Source organism: Chroicocephalus ridibundus, chromosome 2 (assembly GCF_963924245.1).
Source record: "Chroicocephalus ridibundus chromosome 2, bChrRid1.1, whole genome shotgun sequence".
Lineage (NCBI taxonomy): Eukaryota > Metazoa > Chordata > Aves > Charadriiformes > Laridae > Chroicocephalus > Chroicocephalus ridibundus.
Genome location: NC_086285.1, coordinates 63,360,770 through 63,374,449, shown reverse-complemented (window position 1 = coordinate 63,374,449; position 13,680 = coordinate 63,360,770). Strand labels below are relative to the sequence as shown.

General features: G+C 40.6%; 1 protein-coding gene across 3 annotated transcripts in view; it reads right to left on the bottom strand.

Annotated features, from left to right (window-relative positions):
- The window catches only part of COL15A1 (collagen type XV alpha 1 chain), a 152,621-nt gene that overhangs the window by 70,956 nt on the left and 67,985 nt on the right, over positions 1-13,680 (bottom strand). For all 3 annotated transcript variants that reach the window (XM_063325715.1, XM_063325716.1, XM_063325714.1), the window contains exons 10-13: positions 11,335-11,397; positions 7,564-7,641; positions 5,432-5,494; positions 2,120-2,245 (exon numbers count right to left, since the gene is read on the bottom strand). In XM_063325715.1, coding sequence (XP_063181785.1) covers positions 2,120-2,245; positions 5,432-5,494; positions 7,564-7,641; positions 11,335-11,397 — 330 coding nt within the window. The remainder of the gene's footprint in view (positions 1-2,119; positions 2,246-5,431; positions 5,495-7,563; positions 7,642-11,334; positions 11,398-13,680) is intronic.

Here is a 13,680-nt window from a genome sequence, read left to right as displayed (position 1 = left end):
GAAACCACTGGAGTTCCAGGCATGTTTAAGGCTTTTCCTTGCAGGATACTTCAGGAATGCACTAAATTAACCTGTGCAGGTTGTCAGTGTTGTTGTAGCAGCATGAAGTTGAGTGCGGGCCAGCCTTGTTGGTTTTGTGGCTGGCAGGCTCTGAGCTCCATGCTGCTGCATGAGCACTGTTGACTACTTCCATGCTTACCTGGAGCCTACAAGACCCTATGCTACTGTAACTGCAGGACAAAGGTGTCCTGAGTGCATCTTGTTGCTGGGTTAAAGGCTGACTCTGTAAATAGCACTGGGAACAAACCATCAAGAATGCAGATCACAATCTTACCACAGTTACTGCATAAAACCATTGAAAAATCCATTGATAATTTCTAGAAAGCAAAGAATAACAGAAGAAAGCACAATGTTTACAATACACTAATTTAATAAATGTTTGATATTTATTTTCAGATTTAAGTCAGTGACACATTTCTAAGGATCTGGACTACAGCTGTTAATTATGGTGCAACCTGGTTGTCAAAGCTCCTTTGCATACACTTTTCTGAAACATGTCAGTGAAAAGCCTGGATGGATACTGCTTTTGGAGCCTACTTTTGTGGGACCAGGTTATTTCACCTTAGTGAAACATCTCAGTAACGGGCCAGAACCACTAACTGCCTTATCAATCTCCTGTAAAATTGTAAAACAAAAGGTCATTTCAGTCCTTCAGTACTCAAAACTCAGCCAAAGCACTTGAGTGCCGCAAATGCCGAAACTGTGTTTAACTCAGCAAAATGTATAGACCATGTATAGCTACACCTTCTGTACTCTGTTTATCACAGCTTTTATTTAGTGAGGTTCATAGGGATACAATTTATTCCAAGAGTTAACACTCTGAGACTTTGAAGTCCAAAAATTACCCTGATTTCTGACCTGTGTTGAGTGGGCACTCCATCTTGCAAGGACCTAGGGCTTGGTTGAACAGAAATTTGTGATGCTTACACTTTCTTGTAGCCTGAGAGTATGAGACCTGTCTCCTGACAGAAAAGGACTAGTTTTCAGGATAGAACTCTGAAGTATTGGCTGGAGGTACCTCCATGCAGAGCTAAGCGAGATAATGTATGTACAGCTCAGGCTCTTCTCAGTGTTTCCCTCCTGGTTAATTCAGGGTACATACATCCTCAGCTCTTGATTTTCATTGACTTCCCACGCACGTGCTTCTTGGATCCCATTTTAAAGATTTTCACGTGCTTAATTTCTCTCTGCACAAAGGATGCTGCCTTCCACCTTGATGGCCAGACACTTAAAATTTACCATACCCACCTTTTTAGACTTTGTATTAACTACTGACTTGGTTATCCTCAAAAAAACCTAGCACAGCTGAGATGCAGTGGGATTTCCTCTTTAACATGTGTCACCAATACACTTTAATATATGTTAATTCCACCTTGTCAGATACAGCAACGGTGACTCACTTTGAAGGTAATGTGAACGTATAGACCAAATCTAGTCCTGAGAACAATTGCTACTGGAAGATGGGAATAAGGGAACTATATTAGTAAATATAGTTCCAGAGAGGATTCACAGAGCTGATCAATGCTAAAAAAATGGTTTTCTTCACTGAAAAAACACTTTACTGAAGATTTGTTAACAAGTAGGCGACACTTGAACTTTTAGCAACCTTTTTTACAGTAGAACTGTATTTCATATGTCCACAGGAATAAGTGTTTCTACATAGCTGTAGAAAAAGATGGAAGACAGTTCCTGAAACTGAATTTATGCTAAAAATTCTCTGCAGATTATGTAGGTGATTTAGCAAACTTTATTGTCCTGAAAGCACCACAGGAAAAATAACCCTTAGCCTTATTCAGTGTTAGTAAAAGCATCCTTACTTTTTATTTATTCTGGTACAGATTCACCAGTATCTGTCCACCAAATGTACATCCTGCTGTGGTGTAATGTGTTAACTAGACATCTATTTTGTTATTTTTTTGCAAAAAATGTGCATAAAATCCAAACTCTTCAATTAAAAATATTCTGCAATAGTATTAAGAATTATACAGACTGTAAGCCTTAGAACTTAGTGTTGTAGGACAGAAACAATATTAAAGTTTGTGCACAAATTGGTACTCACCTCAGGGCCTGGTTCACCAGAAGCTCCATCTTCACCTGGTGACCCAGGAGGTCCTACACCTGAATTGGGTGCTGGCTTTCCCGGAAGACCAGGCAGTCCTGGAGGGCCTGGTGGCCCAGGAAGACCCTGGATAAATCAGCAGCATTGTTAAAAATGGCCCTACCCAGGTACATTTGTATACACATGGAACAGGAAAAGCCCACACAGACTGCTCAGGTTCATAAAACTCTCAGCTTGGGTTACCATCTGCCTTCTGCTTCATTAAGAACCAATTTTAGTTTCACACATATACTCCTTACGTAGGGTCACACTGACCTCCTCCATCTTTGTTTTCTGAATTGTGCCACCTCATGGCATACAACAGCAAGCAGGAAACTGAAAACCAAAAAATTCTGTGTCAGCTCTCTGTAACCCAGTAAAGACCTTAGAGATATTCCAATGACCAACCTAATGTTAAGAAACTTAACCAAAATGAAATCAAGGGATCACTGAACAGAGGGAAGCGGTTAGTTTTTTCTCTACTCATTTCAAAAGGTTTCTCCATGGGATTGTTGGAGCACTGAGAACTTGTACTCATGGTCAAGACCTGACTGTCTTAGCGCTACAGTTTAGTGCTGTAAAAATGGCCTCTTCTCCAAAGATCTATCCTGCGTGGACATGAGCAAAGCTATTTAAATTTAATAAAATGAATGAAATATGTTACTTGATGAGAAATAGTACATTTGCAATTCTCTCTCGTGCAAGTTCATCCTTGTTACTGATTGCATTAGCAGGCAAACATGGACAGTTTGAAATTTTGGAGCACGGCACTGTAAGGCAAGAACGCTTTAATTCTGACTTAGGGTCATCTACAGGGTTCTGTTAGGAAGATGGTCATCTTGGATTTTCAGTACAGTCGACAGGGCCTTCTCGGGGAGCCATTCCAAGCACTCGCCTATCTTGTTAACAACATAGGGCATCTAAAAAGGCTAGTCTCCTAAACTAGGCAAGATAACTAACTTGGCTCAAGCCAGTTCCCTCCTGAAGAGCCTTGGGAATAAGGTATTCAGCACTTTGGAGGAAAGAAGAAACAGAAAAGAAGCCTTGAGGCAGAAATCAATCTGAGAGAATGAAAAATATGAGGAGATGTGTTGCAAAACAGAGGTCTCAGAATGCTATAGCACTCTGGAGTTCATAGGAGACAGGCATCCAGGGAGTTAATTCCTCAGAGAGCTGCAGTATTATTGATGAAACAGCTTCTAATTGAAGGGTGGAAATACTCCATCACAAAGACTGCATCAAAGATTATCTCTCATTCCATCTAAATGGACCAGTAAGGGCCTTCTCATAGAATCACAGAATGGTACGAGTTGGAAGGGAACATCTATTCCAACCCCCCTGCCAAAGCAGGGTCACCTAAAGCAGGTTGCACAGGAACGCATCCAGGCGGGTTTTGAATATCTCTAGAGAAGGAGACTCCACAACTTCTCTGGGCAGCCTGTTCCAGTGCTCTGCCACCCTCAGAGAAGTTTTTCTTCATGTTGAGATGGAATTTCCTGTGTTCCAGATTGTGTTGTTGTCCCTTGTCCTGTCACTGGGTACCACTGAAATGAGTCTGACCCCATCCTCTTGACACCCGCCCTTTACATATTTATAAGCATTGATGAGATCCCCCCTCAGTCTTCTCTTCTCCAGGCTAAACAGACCCAGGTCTCTCAGCCTTTCCTCATAAGAGAGGTGCTCCGTTCCCTTGATCATCTTTGTAGCCCTCAGCTGGATTGTCTCCAGTAGTTCCTTGTCTGTCTTGAACTGGGGAGCCCAGAACTGGACACAATACTCCAGATGTGGCCTCACCAGGGCAGAGAAGAGGGGCAGAATGACCTCCCTCGACCTGCTGGCCACACTCTTTTTAATGTACCCTGGAGGCCATTGGCCTTCTTGGCCATAAGGGCACATTGCTGCCTCCTGGTTCTCATTTATGTCTCTTCATGTTCAGCCACTTGATTTGTCATTTTCCTAACATTTGTCCTTAACTGTAATATATCACCTGATTCCTTATCTATCTGACTGGTTGTGTGAATAGAAAGCCACATTATTTGCAACTGCAATACGTGTTTTATAGATTGGTACTTGGATTTTCAACAGGGACATAATGGCCATCTAGAGCTAATGGGTGAAGAAGTGACTCAAGAACAAAGCAAAACAAAACAAAAGAGAATAATTTCAGATCTGGCAGCAAGTTCTAGTTAATTGATGTTACTTTTGCCAAAAAAGGCACAGTACTGTCTCTCAAAATGTGTCAAGTATCTGTGAAGAGAAAGCACAAGACCTATGCACCGATTCAGTCTCTAAAACAAAGCTTACTTGAGGCTGTTGATACATAATGCTAAGAGTGACAGACTAAGCTAAAATATTAAACCAGTAGTTATCATCCCACTTGTTCTGCTCTGTTCCTGGAGCCTGCTGATCTCGAGCACAGCTGAGAGCTTGTGAGTCAGCTGTGTTTTACAGCATAGCCTATAGAAATGAACTGAAACTGATGCTGACTTTCCTGAATATTATGTCTGCAAAATTAAGTAGTTTAGTAGATTCACAAGCCATATAAGCTTTTTCTGAAGCTGAGATAGACACCTCCAGGAGAAGTATGAGGTGAACATCTAAGGCAGCAACTGGTTTGACTGTCTCATTTGAACCAATGGCCAAGTGTGCCCATGACTCAGGTTTACCTGGCATGAATACTCCTTCCCAATGCCAGAAATCTGGTCTCCCATGTTACACAGCCCAGAGAACCTCAGGAACATATGCAGCAAAATATTATTAACTTTCACTAAGCCAAAGAAGCTCTGTCTGCTAGCCAGCCTTGATGTAACAGCGTTACAACTATTCACAAAGGTGAAGACACAGGGAAGGTCAAAAGACCATCAAAATGGGTCAACAGTGGAAGTTGCAGTGTAAAGTATTTCATATAGACACACTTGTTTTTTAGAACAGGTACTCCGAGTTAAAAAAAACCCAAAGAATAATGTCATTCCCACCTCCTCTTAATTGTCTTCTCAGAATCAGAATAAAAGAATTTTCTCATTTTAAAAAGTCCTCTTGCCATTATTTCTTTGTTGTCCTCTTTCTTTCTCACACTTCTTCCCCACTCACATTCACGTAGGTCTTTTTTAGATGTTGAAATGAAACCTCCAGTGTTCCCTGCAAAGCATTGCTGGATGTGGTGTATTAAACACGTACAAAATTTGCATTGTGAAATTGTACCACTGTCAATGAAAATCGACCTTCTACAACCTTTATTATGCTAATGAGAAATAAACATCAATATATACTTACTCTTAAAATCTCAGTCTCTCCATCAATATCTCCAGAACCCGATTCTTCAGCTTCCAGTCTGTTCTGGAATTAGGAGAATTCTGTTTTAAAATATTGCTTCTAAAGGTGTCAAACTAAAGTATCGCTTGCCGATTACTGCAAATACAGCTATAGTCGATATCATTGCAGCAGACTGTCACTGGTGAAATAAATTATAAGACAACAACAACATTTCAGTCCCATTTCTGGTGTTTCATACCATCTATTTCGTAGGCACCCAGCGCTGTATTTACATGCAGATGCTCTATGAGTACAGTGGTAACAGTCCTGCAGGACAAACACTCCATGTGACTGTTTAAGTGAACAGAAGATGAAGCAGTGTCTCAGACAAATCTTAACTCTGGAAAGATACCTGTCAACATTAAGAATATCCTAAAATGCATAGTTAACAACTAGCCACTGTTTCCTAGAATGTGCCTTTTAGTTCAAAAGCCAAATTCTGAGATTCCTACAGCTGGAATACAAAGACAAATTTTATGAAGGGAAAATTAATATACTAAAGTATTTTCTACAGTATTTTGTTAGAAAGACAGTTTGGTTTCAGTATCGCAATCTAGTTGCACTCATTTATAAGACAATTTCATAGATTCAAGCTTCAACTTCATCTTCCTATATTACAGAACCTACAGGGCAAATTACAGTCAGCATACATACTGTCAAATAATTTTTTTAAACCTCTTAAGAAAAAGAAGTACTTTTCATGGAAAATTTGCCACGATTTCTCTGCATAGTATATATAACAAAGTGAAATGAAGTACAGGTATCCAGTTTTTTAAATTATAGAACTTGCTATGAAAGTTTTACAGAACTCATAGTTTTAAGAATCGAAAGGAATGAACCAGGATGTGCAACTAACAAACTTGTCAGTTGAAATATGACTTTTCTACATGTGTGAGTCCCACCACATTTAAAATGAAATAACGTCAATTCACACGACAGTAAATTAACTACAGATTCCCACTGCAAGTCCTTGAGGAGTTTCATAGCTGTGTATGCTTTGTAAACCACAGCCCAAAGCACACAGAGAACTAGTAACTGAATCAGTTATCATAGTACCAAAGCTGATGTTTCAAAAGCCCAGGAATCAGGGATGCGTTCCCTGGCTGCACCGAGGCTTCTTTCACTTCACACCAGAATAAAAGGCCTTGAAACTTGCTGTGACAGACAAGGAAGTAAACACGGTGCAGGACCTGGTGCTCACTGCTACATTTAGAGATGTGGCCTTTGGGTGAGAAATGCTGTTGGGCTGGAGCACCTTGTCCTAGCCATCTGAAGCTGCCTTGCTGGTGTCTTGAAGCCAATATCGATGGAGGCTAAATAGTGCAGTCCTTCATAACACGGTTACGCTATTTTTATGCTACAGAAAAAGATTGGTATAATTAGGCAGACCCTAGGTCAGGGGACAATATAATCCATTTTGGTCACTGGAATATGTCGCAAACTGTCTTGTTAAATACTCACAATACTTAGTAAGAGTTTTGTTTAAAAATCCACCACAGGACTCCCACTGGTGTCAGTGCTGGGCTGTGTCTACACCTAAAATCAGCTCCCCTACCGTGAATTGAAAATTCAAGCCAGATTCCTTCTTCAGTTGCGTACACGTGTATCCTCATGAAAACAGTGGGAAAGGCTCAAGTGCAGAAGAGAGATGAATCTGAAATATTGCCCGAGTACTGAGCATTCAAAATATGAACACTGTCACCACGCTAGTATGTGTTGTAGTATTTAATGACAGCAAACGTAAGTGACTGTCAAACCATTTCTGTGTTCGGTAGCAGGAAGACATGAATAATTCAGGTTTATAATGCCTTTTTGAGGAAATTTTTGTCTCTTGATCTCCCATATATTATTGCTTTTGCACAGGAGAACACACACATTGACTGGCTTTTTGAAATGTGAATACTGGGTGTTTATGTAGATTACAGTACACACACAGTTTAGCCAGACATTTATTTGCATTTCTGCCTGAGTGTTTTAGACAACATGATTATCTCTGTGGCAGTCGGGCTGCTTTCCCAGAGAAAACCTCCTATTTTGTTCTGGATTCCTCTATGGCAAGCCAAGCTCATTGACAGAGAACGCCAAATACTCACGAATCCTCTGGAAGGACCAGATGGTCCTGCAGGTCCTGGTAGTCCAGGGGGTCCTGGCAATCCCTCACCAGGATCACCCTAAAACAGGAATGAAGATAAATCAGCAAGGATTTAATTACATAAATGCAGAACAGGGCTTTTCAGCATTATCTGCAATCTGTGAATTTCTAGTCATAAGAAACAACAAAAGCGTCTGCTTAGATGCTATGAGCAGAGCTGTACTTTGTTCATTTCTAAGACAAGCTCCCAAGAAGCACGATCTTTGCACTGGCAAAGGAAGAAAGCGCTTTTCCCTTTCTAACTTCTGCAATGGATTTGCAAATGTACAAGCGGCATTAACAGCATTAGACAGCATTTATTTCTTGTCAGAATAATGTTTTGCTGTAGTTCTTGCCTTATTAGGGTACATTATATGCCCCCCCCCCCCCAATAAATGAGCAAGTAGAAAGTGTGGTCACACCATGGTACTCAATAAGTAAATTTCTTCAGTTTATTGCTACTGTCTGTAATGCTTTTTCTGATACCACCGTGTCATGATTATTCTTCTATGTGTTGACCTTTATCTATTGCCAACACAATGAAAGGCCCTGTTCAGAACTATGTCATCTTCTCTCGTAATTACTACCATCTCTTCTTCTTCGGCTTTGTTACATCATCTCTGACATTTTGCTGAGGTTAGTTTGAAGTGCTTCTGCTTAAGATATTTGTGACTTTTATTAAATTTTCTGCTCAACCCCAGCATTTTTCACTCAAGAGTTGGTGTTCTGCCTCAACTTTTTTAATCTTAAGTTGGAAGTGCTTTATAATGTATCTTTTCATTCTCAACTACCTATGTGCCTTTTTCTGGAGAATTCACTAAGCAGGATTTAGCCTTTGTGTTTTAAACTTTTTTGGGGGAAGATTGTGCCACTGCATCTCCTAAAATGGCACCAATAGGATCATAAATAAATGGCAGACCAAAACATTGGATTGTTTAACACGCATGCTGTTTTCATCAAATAATTGGCACTCATTTAATTTCATTTGATGAAGTCACGTATACCTCTAAAAGTGATTGATGCCACTTGCTTTTTGCCTGATACATCTGACAGAGGGAATGCTGGGAGAAAATATAGTGCCCTCCTCTCCCTCCCTGGCTGTGTCACATTCCTTGTCTTTGGCATTCAATAACCACAATTCTCCGCTCTGGGGAGTTCCTCAATGTGCGTTTCGGACATTCTTCCTCCACGATGACCATGGTTTCAGAGCAGATGTATGTTTAGAGGGGAAGAAAGAGCAATGCAACTGCTTGTATCCCAGAGCTTCTCTCACCATTGGGACTGGAAAGCTCAGCTACCGCTCTACCAACGCTTTCTTGTAGCACAGATTCCTACACATCCATCCTGACATTGCAGAGCTGCAAGGTGTGAGCTCCTTCCCACCTTGCACCGGGAGGAGAGAAACCAGACTGGTTGCACTGAACTTTCTTAAAGGAGTAGAAGTCACAGAGACATAACTCTGGCTGTTAGCCAGCCTCTACTGATCTATGCTTTATCCTCTAACCTGCCAATCTGTTACCTGGGCTTAGGGGCATTTTAATCATCTTCTCTAAAATCATATATTCAGTCACACAGCAGGAAACACTGAATTTTACCTGCTTCTTGGTCACTTGCTCTTTATGCTTGAGGATTCATTAGATAAATATATTAATTCATTTTGTTGTTCCCTGTGGCTTTGTCGAATGGTTCCTATAGTGATACTTCAGTAATATTCACAGAAATGTGTTTAATTAATTTAGGGCTATTTTCACTGTCTGCTAGCATGTGTATTTACAGATACTCTTCATTCATTTTAACGTACCCTTTGCTTTTTTTCAGTGATTATTACGTTAGCTCCTGTCAGTGTTTTGTGCTTGTTCTCATGCAATTTCTTACACTTTGTGTGTACTGCAAGGAAGAAAAAAACCCCATCTCTCACATTTGGATCACAGTCGTGTCTAGGCAGCCAAGGAGCATCTCATGACTGTATCTCTGCACTGAACAAGGACCAGAGTGAAAAAGTGACAGCCAGCTCCCCACTCTCCACCGATGTGGAGTACCCTGTTAATTCTCAGCTTTCCATTTTCAATTACAAGAACCGAAAATGGGCAGGTGGATCCTGCTGCTGTTCCTCAAATTTGAACATTATTGCGCTGAAAAAAGTGCTGACTGCCTTTAGAGAGCATAATTGGTTTGATTTTTTTGTGTGTGTGTACGTATCAGTTCTTTAAGCTTTGCTCACCCTACCAGCATAAGAGGAAATCACACTGATTGGGATAATGAAGTAATTTGCTGGATGACTAATAATTCAAAAATTATTCACATGTGTAAAAGAGGATCAGAGCAGTGTTCTCTTGTTTGTTCTGCTTTCCGCTGCAGGAAAGGGCCTGGTTAAAGTACTGCCAAATAAATGCTCTGCATATGAAGCTGTCAGTGTCCCTTAGTGCTTTTGAACCTATTGCTAGGATTTTCAGCACCTCTGCTAACTTATCTTCACAATGCCTCTTTGAAGTATCCCTTGAAAATATTAGCCCAATTTTAAAAATGGAAAACAAAGCTTAAAATGTCTTTACTAAGATAGCCATATAAGTAATCAGGAATAGACTACAGGAGTCTTTTACTTCTAGATGTAGCCTTAGCTCGCTATGGTTAAGCTGCTTCTCCTGCTGCCAGAATGTTTTCTTTCTGCTGCCTATGCTCATCAATAAAATAAGGCTGGGGACCATTCTTTGGCCCTGAGTCCAGATAGAACAGACTGGCTGTGTTCACAGTACTTAGGTACTTAGCTCTGGGCCTTCTTTTAGCCCTATATGTTCAAAGCTAATATTTTGAGTATGGGGGTTTTGTGCAGTTTTCATGAAGTGACTGCTATAAATCAGTACATGCCACTCTTTCTAGCGAATCCTTAGCCTGCTCTATCTTGTTCTCTAGTAGCACAATGAAGTTATGCTACATTGCTCCAAATATGCTACTGTTAAAATGTCTCCAGAACTGCTGTAATATTCTTCAAGTGAGATTAATGGCACTGCAGTTCTTGGTGGCATCACCATCACTTCTTTCGGTGTCTGAACCACAGAACACTTAGATGATACCATGCACCAATTGCTGCATTGCCAACAGGTTGAGGGAGGTTATCCTTCTGCTCCACTCATCTGAAGTACTGGGTCCAGGTTTGGGCTCCCCAGTACAATACAGGGACATACTGGAGTGAGCCCAGTTAAAGGCCACAAAGACGACTGGAGATACAGGAGCTTCTGACTTATGAGGGGAGGCTGAGAGAGATTAAACTATTTAGCCTGGGAAAAAGATGACTTGGGGGGGGGATTTTGTCAGTGTGCATATATATATGTGATGGGTGGGAATGAAGAAGACTGAGCCAGTGGTATCCAGGGAAAGGACAATTACGTTCAGTTCATAAGGGTAACTGTCTCTGTTAAATCACGTAGCCAGTGGAGTAAGTTGCACAGAGCAGTTATATATAACAATTTTTCTTTATTAAATGTTAAATATAACTTCCTTAGTTCTCCTGTGAAAGTCCAATTTTTTCTACTGCTGAAATTTATTCATATTCTTGAAAAATCCTTGTGATTCTGTTATGGCTGCCCTTCATGCAGATTCATAGGTGAACATCAGGATGTTTAAATTCTTCCTGTGATTCCCTATTGCTCTTATTATTTTCTCTCAGGCTGTACTAAATTAACACATGTTCAAGCATAAATGGTATCTGTTGGTTGGTTATTGAGAGGACACATACCTTTTCACCTTTTAGGCCTACTTTTCCTTTCAGTTCTGGCAACTCCTGAAGTCCATTTTTACTCTAAAAGGAAATAATTTTTTTGATTAGACATTACCTTATGCAGGCTACAGCCTGTACACTTAGCAGCAGAGGCTGGACATAAGCGTGCTAGATTCTAACCCTTAATTTGTGCAGTGGGAGGAAATATGGGGCTTAAACCTCGATGCAGCTGGCAGCGCACAAAACGTGTCTCTCACCACATCTACTTTGCCCACAACAAAGTGGCAGCAAAGCCTGTTTGGGACCCAGAGATGGTAACGCTTGGCAGGCTGCGTTTGGATCTGACAGGATGCCAACTGGACTGCACAGCACTGGTGAAAAACATTTTGAAAACTCTAATGTTCCACTAGAACAGAGACAGCTGTCTGAAAAGTCCTCTTCAAATTTTCTGTATCTATCTCAGCCATTTACTTATCTAAGAGGTAAGAAAGTCTTCATTTATTCCAAAGTTACTGAATATGGTTACAGCAGGTAAATTCCAGGCTAGAATTCTGCCTCTTCCCTAACAACTTTCAAACTCAGAAAAAGGACACTTGGAAGAAATCTTTTTTTAGTTTCATACAGAAGTAATAGTCAACAGAGAACAGTGAGATATATTTGCAACTCACTACTGCAAACTGCTGCCCTGAGTGCACCAAATCATACCATTGGCATTAACCTATTCCCACCTTCCACTGAAATCCTTTTTGCCTTGACCCACCTGAATATACTCAGTTCCTACCAAGTAGGATGCTTCCTGAGAACATGCATCTGACAGGGAATATGTGGTACCATATAGCATTTCGCCCCATTTTTCACCCTAAACTTCACCAGTCAAATTAATCCCAAATGACATTTCTATATATGTTCATCTACATGTAACACGTATATGCTCTTTCTAAGGAGGCTTGATCGTTGGCTAGAAATAACTCCCACCAGCTTTAAAGCCAGTGCTGTTATAAAGTGGTGCTATTTATAAATTCAGTTATGACGCTGGAAAAAATTCAGAAGGCAAATAAATTCTATTTTCCCTAATGGCATTTTAGGAATCCGGACAACTGTGAATATGGACTCTACTGCTCAAGTTTTAGGGCTGTATAGACGGGCTATATAAACTCATTACAGAGAAAAAAATGTATCTGTAAGACTAAAAGTTTTTTTTTCTCCTATTATTATTTTTCCTATAGAGTAACCGGTATCAAGTTCATAGAAAAGTGGCAAACACATGGCCGATATAAATCTAGTGCATACTAATTTTATTGCTGAGTGAAGCCATATAAATCCAATAGTGAAGTTGCATAGGTATGTGCAAGACTGGAACGTAGCTACACATGGACAAAAGAATATCTATCAAAAATACAGGACATTAGTTCATTTCACAAGATAAAACAAAATGTCTATGATTGGAAATAGGATTGTTTTCCAAGGATTTGTTTATAGGGACAAAAAAAAAAATGCTTTTGAAGCACTTGAATTAAATTTGGAGAATTTTCTATATTTTGGCTGAATAGAATTTTCTTTGAAAATGTTCTGCTTGAAAGTAGTCAGACTTCTCTTGATACAGAAAATGTAAACCTCTTGTCCATACACACCCTAGTGACGCATTAACCTGAGCTTAGGCTAAAAATTTCAAAATCAGTAACGTTTCTCTGACTATAGCAATGTATCCAGGCAGCATTCATGCGGAAGCTGAATAATGCATCCCATGATGATCACTGACTTATTTTTTTTTGTATCTTAAAACACACCAGTTTCACTTGAGGTTCACTTGCAGGGGCAGGAACAGACAGTAAGTTCACGGCAGCGGTGCACGGCAGTATACAAAAGGAGGAGCAGGCATGGTAATGGTGACAGCCTCTGGGTGGGAAGGTCTTCAAGAGGGGAAAGACGCCCAAAGTGGCAGCAACAGATAACGAGTAAGGAAACAAAGAGGCCAGGCAGTAAAGCGTCAAGAGCACAGATACGCAACAGCAGCTGAGACGCTCACGGAATATGACAGCAAGGGATTTGTTATTGTATGCGTTGCTGTGCAATACTTCACCCCCGGAGGACGCATATGCAATCTATCCGTGGCTCGTGGTGAACTGACCTATGGATGAGAGTGATCCGGAGAAGGGAGGAAGGAACAATACGTCAAATGCGACAGAGGAGAGGGTAAAGTAGAAGAATGCAGAGAAAGGAAAGCAGGAACGATGAAGCAGAAGGTGCAGTTGAATTACTGCACAAGAGTTGAGGGGTACATCTGGAAAGTTAGTAACAGCTGAGCTTGGGAGCAGACGACATGGCAGCATGTGTCTGTGGAGGGTCAATGAAGCACTTTGTTTT